Source organism: Tauraco erythrolophus, chromosome 12, assembly GCF_009769465.1.
Source record: "Tauraco erythrolophus isolate bTauEry1 chromosome 12, bTauEry1.pri, whole genome shotgun sequence".
NCBI classification, from domain to species: Eukaryota; Metazoa; Chordata; class Aves; order Musophagiformes; family Musophagidae; genus Tauraco; species Tauraco erythrolophus.
The window spans coordinates 8,709,404-8,730,790 of NC_141476.1; the positions used below are offsets into that span (position 1 = coordinate 8,709,404).

At 48.2% G+C, this 21,387-nt stretch overlaps 1 protein-coding gene across 14 annotated transcripts in view; it reads left to right on the forward strand.

Moving 5' to 3' along the window:
* CADPS (calcium dependent secretion activator) overlaps positions 1–11,164 on the forward strand; it is a 220,084-nt gene extending 208,920 nt beyond the window's left edge. For all 14 annotated transcript variants that reach the window (XM_086619182.1, XM_086619184.1, XM_086619187.1 and 11 more), the window contains 2 exons: positions 8,768–8,872; positions 10,985–11,164. In XM_086619182.1, the coding sequence (XP_086475308.1) occupies positions 8,768–8,872; positions 10,985–11,164 (285 nt within the window). The remainder of the gene's footprint in view (positions 1–8,767; positions 8,873–10,984) is intronic.
* Positions 11,165–21,387: the final 10,223 nt, after the last annotated feature.

Here is a 21,387-nt window from a genome sequence, read left to right on the forward strand (position 1 = left end):
AATTTAAGGAAAAAAAAATGACCCTGAGGTTTCAGGGGATTTTTATTAAATTGTTAGCACTTTAGTAAATCTCTAGAATTTAATGTAGAGTTTAATAGAGAGGTTTAAGTCAGAAAACGAGGGTCATGTTGCCTCTTGTGAGGACCACTTGCCCAGGCATGGGCAGAGCCCTGCCAAGCTCGGCTGGTGGAGGATTTGCTCCTGCGGGTGAGGTGCAAGCACAGTGTCTGGAGTTTGGGGAAGAGTTCGGAAATCCCAAACGCTTCCCGTTTGCGCGCCCTGTTTTTGACCGAACCAAGCCAAAGACCCTGTGGAGCAGTTAAATTAGCACACCGCAATCTGTTACCAAAACTTGGGTTTATTTTCTGAAAGAGTAGATACTTTCAAAAGTGTGTGAATTTGGGGGAGGAATTACCTTTCTAATAGCAAACCCAGTGCTGCCTAGAGCCCTCGCTGCTTTGCCGTTGTGTGCTCTGTGGAGCTACCCTGAAAGACCTATTTCTGAGGTCGACTTTTGCATACCTAACAAGAGTAGACACACTTAAAGAATTAAGCGTGTTAGAAAAGCTACCTAATGATCGGGCAGCGTTATCATCTGGTTTGCGGCAGCGTAGCAGGGCGATAACTATTTATTTACTCTTTGTGGTTCATGTTCTGTTATTTTGTAGTCTTTGGCAATAGCAAGAGAGCATCTGATATATACAATATTGGTGTGTATCCAATTGTTTGTGAACATCCCAAGTTTTGAAACATGGTTGTGAGAGAGGAATATAAGCTTAAGCTTGAAAGGCTAAAAAGCAGAAAGCCCCACACGTAAATGCTATTATGCACTTAATGAGGCAGGGTTTAAAAAAAAAAAAAAATCAGCCACACAAGTTGGTTTTTATCAAAGAAAATGTATAAATAACAACCAGTGATTCAAACTGCCTCACAAAGGGAAAAGCAGGGACGGGAAGCTAGCACTTCACTTGTGGCATTCAGATAATAGTATTTACTACACTAATCTTTTGGGCTTAGCAATTGACGATCAATATATTATTATCAACAAGCGTTAACGCAAACAAAAAGCTTCCATTTCTTTTTTAACCAGGTCCCTTAAGTCCCTTACATTTAATTAAAACCGGACAGCTCTCCCTCTAGTACAAACTAGAGTTAAAATCATATTAAATATTTGTTCTACGGGAAAACAAAAGTGTCAGCTTGTGCTGCTGGGTTTGACTGCTTTTTTTTTTCCCCCTTTTTTTTTTACACACGGGAAAAAAAAAATACCAGTTACTCAAAGTTAAAATAAAGTCTCTCTCCCTCCCTCCCCGTCTCCCAAGACTACTGTCTATAACATGTTGTTCCTTATAGAAAGTGGGATATGGTGGCATTTGCTTGATTAACTTGCTCGACAAAAGTGACAGCTGCTGTGGGTGCATGTAGCTAAGCTGCACAGCGCAGTTCCGCCTTTGTACATCTGTCAGCAAAAAAGGAGGAATAAAGAGTGAAAAGAGACAAATTGGTCCCAAAAGGCAATCCATTCAACTCAGGAGGTTTGCTCTATTCAAGCACTCGCTGGGAATCTCAAGTGCTAGGTAGCTTATTCAATTTCATTCATTCTTTAGAATGAGCCCACAAGTGTTTAATTTCTTACTATGTTGAATAAAAAGGGGGAGCTTTTTTTTTTTATTGGAAGCATTAATTGTAAGACTAGCTGATCAATGCCTGTGATATTAACTCATTGCTTATTTTCTGGTTAGCTGTCTGCTCTTAGATCCACAGCCACTAAACTTCATTTCTGTAACGTGGGCAATGTCACACCGATTTCTCCGCTTCCAGGCATGCTCAGAGGTGTGATACGTGGTCCCCTGAGCCTTGGCCCCTGCCAGGCTTGGAGGAATGGGCCAAGTCCTTGGCAGGTGTAAATCAAAAGAGTCACTGGGTTTTTATTGATGCCACAGCCGGGACACAACTGAGCCAGATGCTCTTTGCCTGTGGGGCCGAGCCGCTGACCCCGCTGCAGGTTTGGTCCTCTGTGCTGGAGGAGGTTTTGTAGCTCAAAATGCCGAGCTGCCTTCGGATGGCTTTTCTGGTCCCCCCGCAAAGAGCAGGGGACAGGGAGCCCCTGGGCAGGGCACTGTGGAGTGATACTTGGCACAGAGGATGGGTTTTGTTGAGTAGTGAGAAGAAGAGTTGATGGGACACGTGGGATGGGGATGTCTGCATGGACAGGTCTCCACTTGCCATCAAGAAAATGTATGTTTGCAGGGTAAAGGTGTGCCTTTTCCTTCTTCATCCTGTGGCAGAAGGTCCATCCCCGTCTCCTCATCAACACTGGGGACCAGAGCTATGTGTGCGCCTGAGGGACCGCGGCTCTTCGCCCACCCCAGCTGTGCCACATCCTCCTCTGGGGCCACCACCATGTATCTTAGCTTAAGACAAGACTTGCGTCACCAAGGCCCTGTCCTCGCTCTTTCTCCACCAGCCTGGCTGAGACTTCACTAGCACAGGCTGGGAGCAGGGCAGGAGGCACACTTCATCCCACCACTGCTCTCATCCCCATCCAGCATCCCAGCTGAGCTGGCTTTCAGAGGAGGCTCCCAAACTGGGATTGCTGCTGTGTATATTCAGGCTTGCTGGGAGCTTCTCTTTTTTTTTTTTTTTAAAGAAGGAGTAGGAAACTGTAGTGGCCATGAGGCTCTATGCTTCATGCTTACTGTCTTTACCAAGTTTTTTGTAATTGCAATGACCGCCTGGGATCAACAGCCAAAGAAATGTTGAGGGAAGGTGGAGAGGAACACCTTGGTGGCCACGGAAGACCAAAGGGACAAGAGTGGTCCTTCCATGACTGCTGTTGAGCAGCCGGGGCTCTGGGCTACAGACAGCATCGTGTGTACGAACCCGACTGCGTGTGCGTACAGGGCACGCCGTGAGCCAACGCAGGAGCGCAGTCCCTTGGGCAGGCAGACTCCACCAGAGGAGCTCCTGCTCCCACGCACAGAGCTGGTCCCTGGAAAGCACGATCCTGAGCTGCTGTGGCTGCATCCCTACCTTCCCTGCAGAGACGACACCTGCCAAGGGGAGGTGGCTGCTGTGAATGCGTGTGACAGTGCCGAATACTGAATTTGATCTCCAAGTCACCCAGGATGGGGATGGACACAGCCCTGTTGGCTGTCACGTACTGTCAGCAGTTGTAAAGCAGCACAGCCCCACTGTGCTTTCCACCAGCTGAGCTTCTGGCCCGTTGGACAGGGACATGAACACCACATACAAAGAGTCGGTAATTTTTTAATTTTTTTTTTTTCCTGGCTTTGAGAGAGGGCTGTTGCCTGAGAGCAGGTTCAGTTTTCCTTTGGGAAATAAGACTCGTGGTCAGCCTGTTCCTCTTTCCCTTCCCACCTCTGTGGTCCCCTTGCTCCGTGCCGGCCAGCTCGGGGTTGCTGCGGAGGCAGCCGCCCGACATCCAGTCCCTCACCTTTGATACACCTTGAATTCAAGGCTTCATTTCAAAGCTGCCTTTCAGCATTTCAAAGCAAGTCCGTGTCCTGGACAAAGAGAGGGAGCCAGCCGGCGTTTGGAGCCTCCTTGTGCAGTGAGTGTCACAGTTTTAAATAGATTTGCCCTGCTTGGATTGGTTCTGGTTGGAAAGCGAGTACTGAAATGAGAGGTCATAGGGGAGAGTTACTATGGTAATTGAGTAGTATCACCAGTAGTTTTGCTCTTATGAGCATTAAAGCACATAATAATAGACAAACAACAGTGGTTAAAGCAAGCAGGTAGGATTACTATGTTCTTTTGTCAGAAGTATATAATGTCTTGTAGTCAGTTTTAAAGACTTCTCAACCCCCAAATCCACCCAGCAGTCACCTGCTGAGTAATTTTGTATGCCTAATCTCTAGCCCTTAACTACAAGCTTTCTGCTAATTTGAGGCAAATGGGTATTTTTGACACTAAATAGGGCAGTAAAGAATCCCTGACCTAGAAAAACTCCATTCCAAGGCACTGAGAGCAGAAAAATATTCTTTCAGCATCCTTGTGAGACCTTTGGAATGACATAAAATAGCTTTGACTAAACCGTGCTGCAGCCTTCGATTAATGGTTTGCAGAAACTTGCCGAACATCCCTACTACAACTTCCCCCATAAAACTTGTCACTTCAGATTGCCATCAGCCACCACAACAATAATCATTTCATGCCTATTGCTAATTGCAAGCACAGCTGAGGCTCAGCGGGGTGCTCTTGCACAGTCCCAGGCCTTTATACCAGCCTCAATCTGTTGTATGGCACTTGTTCACACACAAAAAAACTACCAGTAAAGGCAGAAAGAGGCAGAGTCACAGGTTCCTTGTAATCCCTCTGCTACCCTGCTGACAACCCAGCCCTAGAAGCATTCCTGGTTTTGTCCCGCTCTTTACAAAAGCTGAAGTGACCTTAAGCTACTAGTATGTAAGCTTTTGAATGAAGAATACAGCTCCTTCAGGTGCCTTAAGAAGCAGTGTTGCATCTGGCTTACGAGATTCTGTTTGCAGCACCCCTGGGGCGAGCTGCGGCTTCCTGTAACATGTAAAATATGAGTGTGAACTCAAGGTTCATGGCAAGGAACAGGAGGTCATGCTTCCATTCAGCTCACACCAAAGAAGACGGGGGTTTGCAGATGTTCCTGGGTCTGTGTAATGACACCACCTCCCGGAAAGCACAGGAACCCAGCACAGGGCGCTTTTTTGATAAAAATGTGCCACACTTGGTGCGTTGCTTGCAGATTTATTCATGTCAATTTTTTGCAATTTATGTATTCAGAGAAAAACTTGTGATTTCAACAACTTATTGATCATGCTTTTGCATTAAAAAAAAAAAAGGTGGGGAGGGGGGGACGAGGAAGCTTCTTGCTCGAGCTGGTCGGGGTGTTGGATGGGCAGCCGTGGAAGCCCACCACTTGGCATGCTGGAGCTCCTCTAATGCCTGCGCAGGAGCGTCCCAGCCAGCCCACGGCCCACCTCATCTACCCAGGCTAGCACCCAGCAATGAGGGTCACTGTGAAAGACAGAAGGGGAACAGAAAAACTAACCTGAAAGAAGGATTAAATTCCTGGCTGTGCAAATATGGTATCTACTTGCTATTACTGGGCTCTGATAGCATCTATAGAGCATCTGTTTGTGCGTCCTTTGCTGTTAGCCAGGTCATACTGGGAAGCAGGCAGTGGGGGCTGCGACATACCTCCATGGGACCCGTGCTCCCTTCCTTGCTGATGTCCCGGTGGATGTGTGGCATTCACCATGCATCCCCCCAGGATGCACCCTCCACAGTCATCCCTCACCCTGTGCCCCTACGCTGAGTGAAATTGTCCTCTGAGTGATGGACAGGGATGGCAGCTAGCATCAGTAATGAGTGTGTGCAGCAGCGAGATAGGTGGAGTTGGGGTCCATGGACCTGGGACCATCAATGAGGTCAACTCGTTCTGTACAACCCAGTGTAAGGAGTTTTGAGAAAATATATTTATACTAATTGTCACAGCTTAGCTGGCCCTGGGGCTCCAGAAATGCACCTAAAATGTGTCACAGCCCCATGGTACAGCCCCAAAGTTTGGCATTTGGGCTGTGCCCTCTGCATCTTGTGTATGGGGACAAGCCACAAGGTTGGAGCCAGAGCCCCGAGGAGCGCTTCATCCCTGCATGTGCCCCACTGCCCTTTGGGGAACAGCAGACCCACCCAGGGAGAGCGAGGCGGCCGGCGGCCCGACAGGACCACACTGCGCTCTTTTGTCTGAGATGATCACATTTCTGTTTCGGAGCATTTGGCTTTGTTGTTGTTTTTTTAATAATATAATCATATGCAAATGTTATCTTCTTTGGTAGGTTAGTCATGAATCAGAGGGCTTGTGCGTCTTATAGCACATCAACACTAGTGATAGCTAAAGGGAACATTTAATTTATGGGCTAACTTATTTTTATGAATATGCAGGGCTTAAATTCAGCAGTTGGTGTGTGCTCTATGAAGTGACGTGACGGTTTTGTGTATCAAGATCAATGAATTAGACTTTGTCTTTCTCTCATAAAGCAGAAAGTCTTTGGACTAACTTAGCTTTGAGAAAGAGAGCTCCTTTCACGCCGCCGAGCAATGCGCCTGGCTGAGCCCTCGCCAGCCGGTGCTTAGGAGGAGAGGGGCACGGTTCAGATTCGGCTCAGGGGAGTTTGCGTCTCCCCAGAATCCAGGGTGTTGGAGTGCCTGCCAGAAACACAGCAAAATGTTCCATTTTGCTTAGTCTGAAGGTCACATGGCAGCAAAGTCACCTTGCCGGTCATCTCTGGGCAGAGGTTGTAATTTCTGTTTCGGATCCGTCCAGCCATGTAGGTGTGCGTGGCACGGGGCAAACACAAATGGCACGTCCTGCCCCCGCCAGGGAAGTCTCAGCTCGTTTAGAGGTGACATGAACACCCGGCAGAGCATTTCGTGGCAGATGAGAGGCAGCAGTGGAAGGGAGAGGGCGCGTGTACGGAACGTACAGCTGCTTCGTTCCTCTGTGCATTTTGATTTAAAGAGGTGGTGGAAGGAGGTGGTTGGGTGACCTGGGCACCCGCGGCCAGCACAGCCCGGGGTCACAGCTAATGTCACGTGAGAGCATGACTCATTAAGCATGTTGATTGCAGAAAAGTTACATTATAAACATTAATGATTTCTCTCTGTTTTGCCCACACGAGCCCCTAGCATTCCAAGAGAACCCAGATTCCCCCCGTGACAGCCGTCCCTTTGTGCCACTCCCCAGCTGGATGCTGGGTGTCCTGAGAGGTTTTCCCAGCAGCCAGGGCTCTCAGGGGGATATCCAGGGATGCTCTGGCCTCTTAGAATAGTCTGAGGGATTGGAAGGTATAAAGACCCATCAGACCTTCACATCTATTCTTTTGGTCAAGCCCTCACCAGCTAACCAGGGTACTTCACTCACAATTCAACCCCAGTCTGACGTCAGGACCTCAGGTGACAGTTAACAGTAGCTGAGCTTGATTTCTGTTATGGAGAAAGCTCCTGCTTTCCTATCTGAATTAGTTTCATTTGAGCTCTTAGCTCCTGCCAGGTCTCCATCCTGGAGATGAAGGGCCAGCAGGAATCTCAGCCAGAAGTTGCACGAGGTGCAAGCATCAAGCAGGAGATCACCACGTGCCATTTCTTTGGTGACTCTTTCATCCTTTTACTTCCTCCATTTTATTAAGAGGAAATAGAAGTACAAGAACATCTTCATGGATGCAGCACAACTAACCTCTGCTGTCTGTTCCTGGAGAAGGACAGCACCTCCTGGGTACCTTACCTTGCAGTTCAATAACGAGTGTTGAGTCCACGTTTTTGTGATGCTGGGCTGGTTTAGCTGGGACTCATTGGCTTGCTTTGGTCAGCCTTATGCCAGCTCATGTGCTTGGCTTGAGGGTGCTCCAGGACAGTGGTGCCATTGGGTGCCCTACCCAGTGACAGCTGATGGTGTTGGAGCCGCACGTCCAGCAGTGCTGTCCACACGCTGCTCGCAGACAGGCGCTGGCCCCTCAGCTGGTGTTGAAGGATGGAGGGTAACAAGTCCCTGGCCTCAGTTTTGCACTTGCAGAGTATTCAGTCGTCTCGGTTCACCAGCAGCGCTGTCAACTGCAGCAACTAGAGGGAAGAGGGAATGTTTCTGTGTCAGAGATCCCCACCCGATGGTGCCGTGAAGGGGGGCGATAACAGCCGAGTCGGGCTGAGATGAGGCGAGTTGGGAGGGAGCTGCATTTCAGACTAACCTGGATGGCGCTTGATCAGGATTTTTATAAACTGGTACTTTTTTTCCCTTTCACTGGTTCTAGACGAATTGCACAGGTCTGCAGGACAGGTTTTGATCTCTGGGTGTGCCAGAGAGAAGGGTGTCACTGTGCATACGGCAGCGTGATGGTTTTCAGCGTGCAGATCACTTTGTAATCAACTGTCGTGCTGAGCGCCGTCGGGAGGTTTTTGTGATGCCCCCCTCCCCTCAGCCCCTGCTTTTCCCTCTCCCAAGGGCTCGCTGCTCGTCTGCGTGGCGTCAGACGTGCAATGCCAGCCCTGCGTGAGCAGGGCGCTGATCCACAGCCCACCGCATCCTTCCTGCTCCGCAGGGCTGGCAGGCTGCTGCCACACAGCTGCAAGCCTTTTTCACAGACAAGCAGCAAAAATTCAGCCCGTGGAGGGGCCCGGTGAGGTCAGCAGCTTGAAACAAGCTCATTTGCTTGCTGCTTTTCCATCTTTCATCATTGGGAGGGTGAAACCAAAGCATTTCCCATGCAGCACAGGCAGGTGCCTGTAGGTGCTCGCAGCCAAACCTTGCCCCAAACAAGCCTCCCCTCCGCCCGCCGGCAGGGACCCAGGCTCGCCCTGGGGCTGGATATGGGTGAATTTCAAGACGGTAAGTAGCTTGAGTGTGGTCTGACACGCTTAAAGGCAGGACCGTGCTGTCACTGCGAGGGGGACCGGGTTAGGAAATGACTTGGGCCAAACGCAAACTGCTGCTGGCAAGTCTCGTTAACGGCAAAAATCAGGTTACAAAAACCTTGTGGTGTCGCTGGTGGCCATTACCCCTCCTAATAAGTTTGTTGTTGTTATTATTAAAATTAAAAAGCTCATGCATGGTGCATCTGTGTAAAAAAGGGTGCCTGGCTCCCCCTCTAAGTCTGTCATACCTCACGAACAGGCTGGCTGGTGGGAAAGGTTGGTCTGACTGGGTGCAGCCGGTGTTGCTCGGGGCACGGCACACAGCCGTGACATGGTTGCTGGAGAAGTCCTGTCTCTCTTGCAGCAATGGTACACCAGCTCGATGAATGTTGTCTGCACCTGGCTGACAGACCGCATGGACCTGCAGCTCCACATTTACCAACTGAAAACTCTCATTAGGATAGTAAAGGTAATCAGCCGACGTGTTTTCGTTACTGTCTTGCTGTTAGAGGGAGCGTGTGTGTATGCCTGAATGCATGTGACACATTGTCTTAGGCGAACTGCTGCCTGCAAGTACATTAAGCGAGCCATGCATTAAAATTCTTAAAAATTAAGATACTTGTGTAACAAAGGATAAACAGGATCTCAAAATGCATATAGATGTGAAATACGGGTGTGCAAATAAGAACAAAGTGACTGCTTGCATAAAAGAAGGGAAACTCTATTGCTGTTCAACCCTACCTGTACAATAAGCGCACCAAAATTAGCCTTTTTGTGGACAAACATGTTAATCACACCGATGAACTCCAGTGTTAAAATGGGTTAAATCAAACCAAAAGTTTTTAACACTGTTTTACTAGAAACATTTAAGCCCAGCTATGGCTTGTGATTATCGACAGCATGCAAATGAGAATTTTTCTCATAGTTAATTGAAGTTGTTTCTTTTACAATGGGTGTATATAATCAACTGTAAGAGATCACAAAGGTGAGATAACATACCCTGAAAGTAACATTTTTTTCCTTGAGTGCACGTGTATATGTATATGTGTGTGTGTGTGTGCGTGCCTTGGTCTAATGATAATTATTTCAGTGTGAAATCGCAGTGGTTTGCATGAAATAATAAGATCACAGAAGGGGGTAAATATATTTTTGATCATTTTAGGTTCTATCTAATGCTTTTTTGGTCTACTATTTGGTCTTGTGCGCAGTGAACACATTGAAGGCATGAATAAATTAAAACTGAAATGTATTAAATGTGCTTTTCATAACTGAAAACAACAAGCACAGACAAATTATTTCTACTTGTCAGCTAGCTGAGGAAAGCTTTCTTCCTTGTGCTTTATTTATACCAATATTACATTCAGAAGCAGCTACAACAAATCCGAGGACTTTCTGAAATAGCAGAACAGTAAATAGTTTCCACGCAGAGCACAGAGCAGAATTAAATGAACTATGAGGCCAGAGTTTCATCTCACAGAGTCAAGAAGTTTTTAAACATAAATTGAAATGAGAGATATTAATCGTAATAACAAGGGAAATATAGCTAACTATGGAAATACAACCCCAGTTTAGGAATTAGGTGAAGAAAGAGAGATTTAAGAAACACATGCCGTGTGCTTATGTTTCACAGAATCACAGAATGTTAGGGATTGGAAGGGACCTCAAAGGATCATCTAGTTTATACATCAACAGTCTTCCCCGGTATCCTGGACTTAGCTTATTTAATCCCAATACTGTAGGTAGGATTATTTACTACAGAGCATTCTGGGAATGTGTAATCACGTCTGCAGTTATGGGCGATAAGCGTTCTGCTGCGTGAAGAAAAAAACCTGACGTTCGAGGCAGAGGAGCGCATCCAGGAGCAAGGGAAGTTAGTCGGAGCAGAGCCCATATCTGTTGCTTCAATGTTTTTTTTAGAGCCCCACCTACCAAATGCAGAGGTCCCCTGAGCAGCCCCGGTACCTCCCTGCCCTGACACTGGTGTGCAGCCACCCAGCCGGCCGCCCTGCGGGCCCGGCAAAGGCAGGGCTGGAGTGGCAGAACCCTCGTGTGTTGCCCAAGGCACCCCAAAGGGGCCGCTGCCACCGCAAAGCTGTGGCCAGCAGAGATGCCTCCCCACCCCGCCGCCTCTGCACTGCCCGGGGCCATGCGAAACGTCCCGTCCCTGGGGCTGGGATTTCCCTGACATCCCCGCCTGTTCCGTTATCATAGAATCATAGAATGGTTTGGGTTGGAGGGGACCTCAAAGATCATCTAGTTCCAACCCCCCTGCCATGGGCAGGGAAACCCTCCACTACACCAAGTTGCCCAAAGCTTCATCCAACCTGGCCTTGAACACTTCCAAGGATGGGGCATCCACAACGTCTCTGGGCAACCTGTTCCAGTGCCTCACCACCCTCTGAGTGAAAAATTTCTTCCTTATATCTAATCTAAATCTCCCCTCTTTCAGTTTAAAGCCATTAGTGGCCTCAAACCCCGGGGAAGGGGATATGGGTTCACTCCTGCGGCGAAGCAGGAGAGCCAGTGTCGGCCCTGACCTCTGTGCTGTCTCCTCTTTCCTCCGTGCCTCTCCCCGCTTTAGAAAACGTACCGGGATTTCCGATTGCAAGGTGTGCTGGACTCCACCTTAAACAGCAAAACCTACGAGACCATCCGGAACCGGCTGACAGTAGAGGAGGCCACGGCATCGGTCAGCGAAGGCGGAGGGCTCCAGGGGATCACCATGAAAGACAGCGATGAGGAAGACGAAGAGGATGACTAGGGATGCTGGCCCGGAGGAGCGGCTGGGGGTCGCCTGGTATCCGTGCATGTACCTCGTCTGTAACTCAGTTAGCCACATTAGGAATTTTTATGTCAGCTCTAAATGCCCATGAGAAGTTTACCAATACAAATGCCATGTTAGCTGTGTGGTAATAAGATATAGCACCTCTCTTTGATTCATCGGTTTCCTAATTTCATATCTATATGTTCATAAGCAATATGGAGCACCATTGTTTAATACTGTTAATGGAAAAACTACATAGAAAACATGCTAGGTGTGTCCCTGTTACAATTAAAGTTTAAACAATGCTTCATTAATGTACTGTATATACATTGATGGTGAATTGTTGTGGAGATGAGTGAATCGAGTCCTTTCATTTCTTTGTTTCTCTTTTGTGGATGCCAACTGCTTAAAATTAATAAAAAAAAAACAGCTTTGTTTTTAAAAGAAGAAGGAGGCAATTACAAATGATTTTTTTGTTCTCTCTGTTCATTTAAAAACCAGAAAACAAACAAACCCAGACAGCCGTTTGAATCATTCTGCATCCTTGTTAATGTACCAGGCTCTTCCCTTCAATATGCAGTTAACTCCGTAGAGGCTACATCCCAAAGGATTAGTCATTCTAATTGCCACACCAGATTAATCCTATCATTATGGATATATCATGCCACATTACAAGTCCAAAGCAGTTGTTTTATGTTGACGTTTGCTCCTCTAAATGTTACATTTTTGTTTAAATTTCAAATAACTGTGTATGTACAAAGACAACTTTAATTACAATCTTAGACTATACAAATGTGTTTATAATAATATATTGAATATTTATTTCAGTAGATTGTAACCATAATTTACAACTCCTCCGTTTCACAATGGTTTTTATATATGTCATGTACATTGCATTTTGACCGGTATCTGCATGTCCATCAGTCCCCCCCTCCAGAGCTTTTACTTTCTGTGTAAAATAGTGATCCATCTTGCTTTTTTTGCCTTATACAAGCCGACAGTTGTAAAAGTGTGAGAACTGTGGCTTCTCAATAAATAACTATTCAGATGTCCTAAGAATAAATTATGGAGTCTTTTTATGTCTGCCTTAGAAAAAAAAAATTACAAGCTGAGATGTAAGAGCCCCCCCACCTCTCAGAATAAAGGCATTTTCTTTTCTCATGGGTGTTTTTACAGTTTATTAATTAAGATGGTTTCCTGTTTTGCTCTCCAAGGTCAGGGTGGGACCAGGCTGTCTATTCCCCAGGTACAAGGGCATTTCTGCTGTCACCTCTGCAGTGGTTTCCACCGTTATCTGCACTCTATACCCTATGATCTGTCTCTGGACATCTAATTCGTGGTCCACCCTGGTACAGCACCTGTTGTTACATGGGAATCAGCCTCGCCCAACACTTACCTTCCACCAAAATGCCTCAGTTTGTATTTTAACTTCTCCCAGGGCAGCGAATTGCAGCAGTCTGCAGGGCACTTACAAATACATGGCAGGGGGCAAACCCCTTGCTGAAATTAAAATCAGGCTGGTTTGATGGAAAACATGTTAGGTTGGGAATTTTCTGAGAGGTTTTGCAGTCACTGCCTCCCAGCAGCCAACTCAAACTGAAAATGGCTCCTGCTAGCCCGGGTTTCAGTCATTTGAGAGAGAAGCAGAAGAGCTGATGTCCTTCACCCCAAGCATATCAACCTGTTGCCGCCCTGGGGAACGAGGACAAATGTTCACCGCCCACAAAAGATGGGCAAATGTTGGAAAAATGTCCTGCTTGGACAAACCTGCCTGGCATAACAAACCATTAAACTAAACCATCTACCAGTGCCCAAGAGCCGTGAGACACTCTCTGGACAAATGGGAGAAGGAGGGGACCTCTAGGAGCAGGCTGTAAAGGGGGTGTTGAGTCCCAAACAGGGCTGGGATAGTTACGGAGCCTGGAGCACAGGAGAGTTACAGAACCTGGAGCACATTCACCTGCAATGCTGGATTTTTGGGTCCCTTCCCTCTGTGGCAGAGTAGCGTCTAGCTCTGGAGGTGCTCTGCAGCCCCATCTGGATCGCCATACCCTACACATTCAACACCTACCTACCCATGGTGACCTGCATACACCACTCCCCTTGGAATAGGGACCATTAGCGGGGTCTTTAGGAGTGGGTGGTAGGCATACACATCTAGCACCATTTACATGTCGATAAGTCATTTGATGCACTAGGATAGACAAGTTTTGAACGCTGACTGTAGCCTAGCAGACCACTTTGTGGTTTTTGTCTTGCTCTGTGATGCTAGTAGGGGGAAGTATTGCCAGGAAAAGCCACCTCTGAGGACTTAGGCATCCTTCTTACTCACCCTCCAGCTGTGCAAATACTTGGTCCTAAATCCCCAGAGGAACTGAGGTAGCAGTAGAGTGTTGAAGTCATACTGACTCTATCAAAACTAATTCAGGTGCCTTTGCAGGTCTTTCACTGGGATGCATACAAAACCTGTCTATATCCTGACATCGTTGTGCTTGGAGCCTTCGGTCACACCCTGAAGGCCTCACAGGACTTACCTGACACAACCAGTCTCACAAGACATAAGCAATGAACAAACGGCAAGCACCAGCCAGTCCCTTCTTCCTAGGTGGCTGAGATCCACTTGAGACCCACACACATACTGAAGCATATGTGTGATCATGCCCTCTTCATCCTCTCCCTCAACTGTCCCAAATATTTATATGAAGGGCAACAGCTCCAAGAGGAGGTACTGGGAAAGCCTTACCTGCGATGGTCACCAGTCTGGTAGCAAAGAGCACTGGGGGAGACCCAAATTTGTAGTTCTGTTCCCAGTCAGGCAGAGCAGAGCTGGAGAAACAGCTTGGTTCTGCTCTGGAACTGGCTGCTTTTTTTTTTTTTTTTTAACATGAAATATTTATTGGGTAAAAACACAGCCCACTTCCACCTGCCACCTTTCAAAACAGTGAGCCCTGCTCAGTTTTTTGAATGAAAGAGTGTGGGCGCAGCCTTCAGGAGATGATCCTTGGCTGCGCATCACTAACACACATAGGTGCCTCCCTGAAACGGCAGTGACGGACACCCTTGTCTGAGTTTCTCTGTCATTGGCAATGACCCTATAGCCTGTGACAGCTTTTTGCATGTCCTGAAACCCCAATAAAGCACCTCAGAGACTCCGAAACAACCCTGAGGATATGTCAGGCTTGACCACACATTCAAAACAAGGAAGCATTAGCCAGCTACCTTCTTTTAAGGAGATTAGACCCTAATTATGAGCTTCACGTTACATACTTTAGTGCGAGCGGGAAAAAGAACTCATGTATGAACAATGCTGCAAAGCAGGATTTAACATCCCACTCCCGAGCCTGCAGCCTGTGGTTGAGCAAAGGAGCACGTTGCACCCTGATTCCCACTGCCTTTAACCCTGCAAATGTTTACATGGGTGCTGGCAGCCTGACCCTGTCCTACCCGGGTGCTGCACCATGGTACCCGGAGTGAAAAGTGCCAGCTTGGGTTAATCCCGCAGAAATGTTGAATCCAAAATGGTTTAGTTTTGTCTGAAAAACATAAATCCGGGTTTAAAGCCCTCCTGGTCTACAGACTATGCTTTGGATAGGATTCAGGCTCCTGCAGAGCAAAGCTACACCTTGGGCAGCATCTAAAAGGGCTTGCTGATGGATAGGAGCACTCTGGCACACCCAGCCGAGGAACGCAAAGGCCTGCTGCTGGTTTCGCTTCAACCCATTGCTGCGATGGAACGAGCTCCAACAGTCAAAGGACTTTCTGCCAGTACAACTGCACCTAGATGAAGAATCTGCCAGTACAGTTATGTCAATCAGTTTGGGGAAAAGAGGAAAATTTCATTCTTCTGCCAGCAAAATTTTAAATGATAGATCAGGCCAAAACTTCTCTCATATTTACAGGGAAGTCCAGCGAAAATATCCTTTTTTTGACAGACTTACTTAAAGCATGTGGCATGGAGACTGAAAATGCTATCAACTATTTGACTGACAAGTGTCAGCAGCTGTTCATCCAATTTGTTTTATATTTCAGCAACTAACAGATTCTTTCCCCTCTGCTGTAATGCATGTCTCCTGGCCCATAGGCATCTTAGAAATTGCTTTTCTGCCTCTCTAGTGACCAAAACGTCAAAAATATTAGAAGACAATTTGTGTTCAGAAGCATAAACAGGCATGCAGCAAAGCAAAGACGATTTTGTCGATGCTCAGGCTGTGTTCTTTTTAAAAAAGTCACAGCAAACCTAAGGCAAAAATTACTTCTCTAAGCTTTAAAAGAAAAATCTAAAACAAACAAAGCACCCGATAAATCATCACAGGTTAAACCATCAACTACCAAGGGAAAAAGCACTCGTCTACCAGCCAAACAAAACACAGCTGAGCCATATTTCAACCTCTGCACTTCGACTGTGAAGTTCATGACTCTGCACTACTGCTGCCGTCACCAGTGTTTGCTCAAAAACCTGCTCCGTGGTGTCACGATTCAACAGAGCCACTGCTGCGTCAAGCTGAGTCCAGCTCTGAGGGTCCCTTAAGCCATTCACAAAAACCAGCCTTCTTCGTCTTAGGTCTAGTGATGCTTTCAGAAACTCTTTGATTCCTGACTGCATATGATATAACTCACAATTATTGCAGTTGCCACTCATTCTGAACTTGCTGGACTAAAAAGCCCGCGTGGCACCTCTCTCCGGTCAGCGATATTCAGCTGTTATTTCCTTTATTCAAGTACGTTTAGGCGCTTGAGCTAAACCTGACGTGGTATTTTCCTCAAGCCTTTCTAAAAGATGCATATTCCATTTCAAGTTGTAAATCTGCATTTGTTGTAACTATGCAAAATGTGGGAGAAAAAAAGTGCAGAGATTATATGCAATCTGCCAGCAGAGTTGTGTGCCATGAGGAAAATGCCTCACAGGTCAAAACAAAGAAAAACACTGAGCAACAAATTAGTTGCAGGCAGTAGCTAATATGGAGATCAAAAGATTAAAATCAACATGCAACGATGAAATCACTGGAATAATAGGAGCACTTAAGAAGATTAAGTCAATAACAGAGTCTAGTAGTACAAAAATAAGATTTTGATTATACTGTAAAATTTGATATTGGGAGAGCAAAAGCAATTACAACCACGATATGCTTCACTCTCCCTGCCTTAGACCATTTTGGCTCATTTCCTATGCAAGGAATACAGTTGTTGAAATAAACAGAAATGTTATGACTCAAGTGCTCGATTCAAAAACAAACCAGGTGGTCAGATCAGATTGGGGACTGACAAGACAGGGTCTGTACAACGAGGACTTGTTGCAGATCCTGGAGGATACGACAGCTGGGGGGAACAAAGGCCACACCGTTTAGGACTGCTTTCGGCAGAGAGTGCTCCACAAGCAGCTGATCTTGGGGGGCTGTCCCAGGCTGTCAGCTGGAGAGGAGAGGCACGCACTGCAAGGGAGGAAGGAGGAGAGGAATGGCTCAAAGGCTTGAAGTGAACGTGGTGGTGAACTCCCATAACACGAAAGGTTTGTTTCTATCCAGCTGAAACAGCAAAGATCGCAGGTTTGCTTTTGCGATGTACATCAGAGGCAGAGCACACGGCAGCCTCCAAGCCCATCTGGACCCTCACGTAAGGGACAAGAACATGTCCCATAGCCATGTTCACCAGTGCAGTGGGTCACCCAGCAGTACAGCTCAATGGAGATGGGAAGGATGACCTTCCAAGGGGCAGTTAATGCTCACCGTGACAGATCTACGCTTGGTCAACCCAGGCACGTAAGAAGGAAGAGGTGAGCCAGTCCCTCCAACACACACTGGCCATGGCTGTGGGACACCAGCCTCATCCATGGACTGAAGAGCCAAAGGCCTATAGCTCTCCCAGGGCGAAATGGTCACCCATCGACTGCCATCTCACATCAGAATTTTCATAGCCCTTGGTGAGTTCTGCAATGCTCTGTGTTTCGTGAGGAAAAGTCTAAGCAGCTTCCCAGCTCCCCAAAGCTGATGACTCACCTGGGCTTTTCTCTAAATCTGTTTTTCAGCATCACTAACTTCAGTCCCAAACCCACCCCCACCCCAAAATCACAAGCTAGGCTCATAATTAAATCAAATAAATAAATTATCAGCTATTTTTACAGAATTTGTGGGTGTTCTTGAACATTCAGGGAATACTTGGGTCGTGCATTGAAGATTTTTCCTACAATAACAAGGTCTGGATTTTTAGTTTGGGCTCTGATTGTTGGGGAAATTTTTAGAGGTTCTTCTAGATCATGTCTTCTGGAGTGAAATCAGCACTTTTCTTGTGCCTAAGTGGCACAGCAGCAGTTTTACCAGTCAATCCAGGCGTCCTGCCAGGCTCTCTCGGACTTAGCCACCAGGGATGGGGATGCTGCAGCCCAGCCAGTCCCGCATGGCCCAGAAGAAGGAGGTAGCAAGGAGGTAACATGCTGCCATCCACTCTCACCTCAGTACCTCGCAGCCCATGGAGTCCTGCTCTGCAGCAGATGAGGACATCTGTGACAACGGTTCAAACAAGGGCAAATCTCAGACAATGCAACACGTGGCACAGCCAGAAAAGCTGGTCAAAACCAAGTGCGGAGTGAGTTGCAAAAAGGCAGTGGACATGGCAACTGTTACTGGCTTTGGAAAGATTCTTACTTAATGGATTTTTTTCATTGAAAAAGCACATAATTTTGAAAACGAGATGTTTTCCTGTCTCATTAAGGGGAGAATAATTCAAAACACGTGGGGTTTGTCCCACTTATTTTTTTGGCCATCCTTCTTTCAAGCAAAAATGGGAAGGAATAGGAACACGAAACTGAAGTGGGCTTCTACCCATTTTCAGTGCTTTTTGCTCCTTTTTCTGAAATGTTTTCAGTAGGAAAGTGAGAACAAGGCCATCCCCCCATTATATTCTCCTTCTCTACTTCCTCCCACCTTTTCTCCTAAATAGAAAATAAGGGGGAAAAAAAAATAAAAACACCACAAAACCAAAAAAAAAATTAAAAGCTCCCACTCTTTCAAAATGAAAAAGTACAACATTTCAAAACATTAGGAACAGACATCTTTCAGTTTCAGAATTCAGAAGTGAAATGCAGCATTGCTGCATTACTGTGACGTGAAGAATGACTATTTCCAACAATAAGGATGGAGAACAGCAGCTCACCTTTTCAACAATTTCTTGCTTGCCTTACTGGCCGGGTTGACTTTGGACATGATGTGCACACTGCCAAATCCTCGGCTGCCTCCTGGGGCAGACCGGTCTCGCACCAGGCACTAGACTTCACCCATGATGTCTCTCTCCACCCCTCACAGGCAGGCAGTGTTTTTGGGGCATAAAGCCTGGCTGAGATCGAGCCGTTAGTTACCATTCCTGTTGACAGGCAAACTAGAATAGGCTCTGGCTCACTTTCCCCGAGCTGCGGAAGGAGGAATGAGCCGAGAAAAGAGTTCATTCAATTGCTTCTGTTTGGCAGCTCTGCAGGACTCTCCGCATAGACAGAAAGAGATGTGGCAAGTAAGGAGTTGCCATTTTTAGAATTACATAAGCCAGTTTGATTGCCATCGAGGCACTCTGTGCAGCTCCTGCAATGGCACCCTACTGGTTGCTCTGCAGCGGGGCTAGATTTCAAACAGCTTTAGGAGCAGGTCAGATACCAGCTCTTAAAACTAGACTTGGGTTAAAAATGTCGATGTTACCTCTACCATCACTGACAAAGTCGACCAGCACAGCCATGCAAGGACTCCAGGCCAGTGCACTTCCAAAATCTCACTAACTCTGTTTCCTCTGGGACCCATGCAGTGCTCAAAAACCTAGCTCCTCAGTAGTGTTTCATTATGCCAAAAAAAACCCTAAAAAATTAATATTGATTAAAATTATCTGCCTAACATATATGCAGTAATACATGCATAACTCAGAGAACAGACTGAAAAAATAGTCTGGAGGGACTCAATGCCTCTGCTTCAGCCAAAGTGGCCTCGCCATGCACTGCCCCATGCACTGTGCTGGTCTCCATTGGGTGACACAGCAGCAGGTCACTCCACCGACCCTAAGGGCCCTGCAGGACGAGGACGACTGTCTGGAGAGACTGAGGTGTTGGTACTGCTCCTGTTACACAAGGCACCGTGGTTTCAAAGGGGTAAAGGGAAGCAGTCAAATAGATAACAACTCCCTCTTCATCCCAGTCCCAAACTTTGCTATCCTGATTTCCTCATTCATAGCTCGCTTATTTGTTCAAAAACTGTCTGTTTCAGACCACTGCAAACTGAACTCCGGCCAAACACCTTGGGACCATCCCTGGGCAGCGCTCTGAGCGGATTATTGCTGCCTTGCACCGAGCCAGACCCAAAGCCGGCACGGCGGGGCCGGGGCCCAGGCAGCGCTGCATCCCGGCTCTCCTCCAGCCCGACCCGGGGTCCCTCCGCCGCACCTTGCACCAGCCACAAAGCTAAAGCCACATCAGAAGCTGCCCCCGCTGCTCACAAAGGCAGCCCCGTCCTAATTGCCTGGGCTGGTGGCTCCCCCGGTCGCCCATCAGCTTCTGCTATTTAAAAAAAAAAAAAAAAAAAGTATTAAAATACATATATAAAAAGCAAAGCAGCATAGAAATCAAAGCCACCATTTCAGAGAGATCGAAGCGTAATGCTAACAACTTTCGGCAGCTTCCACTGCGGAGTTTAAGCAGCTGCCAAGTTAAATAACCAGGAGGATCCTAAGTTATCTTCCAGTGGACCATAAATGCTCAGCGCCGACTACCCCGGCGGGGGTGGCCCGACGGGCGCGGGGCGCCGGGCCGGGCCTGCGGGGCCCTGCGCCCCCCGCCCGGCCGGGACCCGACCGCGACGCTCCCCCGGGAGCCCCTCGCCGAGCGGCTCTGGTTGTCGGGGGGCGGAGGAGAAGCCCCCGCCGGTTTTCGATGTCAGCGGCCGGGGAGTGTTTGGGGCTGGGGCTGCCGGGCGCGTACGGGACCAACTGGTGAGATGAGGCGCTGGATGAGCCCCGGGGTGAGCCCGGCCTGTTCCGCGCAGGGGGCCGGGCCCTCCTGGCCGTCCCGGCACCGCAGTCGTTTTTCTGGGGGGGTCAGCGGCGCAAAAATAACCGTAAGAGCAATCACGTCTGCGTTGCGAGAAGCTTTGCGGCGTGCGCCTTCCAGGAAAAAGAAAAATCCTCAAACCGTTTCTCCCTTCCAAACGTCGGGGGTGAAGGATTAAAACCCCACGGGAGAACAGCCTCCACGGGAGAGGCAGAAAGCAGAGCCGAGCCGGGACCCCGCAGTCCGCCCGACGTGCAGCCGCTCCTGCCCCCCAAAGCCGGGCTGGGCCACCTCGAGCCCCCCCTCCCCAAATCCGCCAGCCCCGTTCGGGCGCTCACGGTGCAGAGAGGGGGTGAAGGCAGGGCGGCGTGGCTGGGGCAGCTGTCTCAAAGTCAGTCACTTGTAATGTGCTTCCCAGAACGGCAGAAGTCGAATCGATAGAGACAGCCTCCAGCTGTGCTTAAACCTGCGAGTTCAATTAAAATACTGAGCTCCGATGCCCGGGTCTGAGCTGGGATCCCAAAGCACTGATGCACGAGGCGTGCGGTACCGCGGCTTCTCACCGGCCCGGAGGCGGCGGCACGGCACAACCCGAGCGGGTGCCGGTACCCGGCCTCGGGCTCCGCGGGGGCTTCTCCGGGCCGCGGGAAGGGAGGCGGCCCCGGGGTTGCTGCACCGGGTCCCCGCCGCTCCTCCTTGCCCCCGGGAGCCCTGAAGCCTGCGGTATCCGCCGCCCCGAGCAGGGCGGTAGGTGCGGAGCGGCGAGCCGGAGCCATCCCCTCGGCCAGGGAGGGAAGGAGGGAAAGGCCCGGCCCGGAAAACACCCCAGCAAGGACGAGGGCGGCGTGGGGAAGCTGGCAGCGAGCTCCCGGCCCCGACTCCGCAGCCCTCTTTTATCCTGCCCGAAATCATCTCGTTTACAGAAAATATTTGTTTGCACTATTAGTTGGTACTGGAGTTAATTACTCAACGTGTGAGCGGGGAGTAATATGGATAAAAGCAGCCCCAGTGTTTATTGTGTGGGTGAGCTGTTGAGCGGTGCTTGAATAAACTGCAATTAGGGTTAGATAGAGATTAATTAACATGTGAGTGGCAAGGTGTAAAATAGTTCCCAACCCTCCACTCAGTATAATCTGCAGGCGAGGAAAAGAAGTTTGTGGAGGCTAATTAAATACTTTGCTAAAGCCGGCGAGCCCCGGGAGCGAGC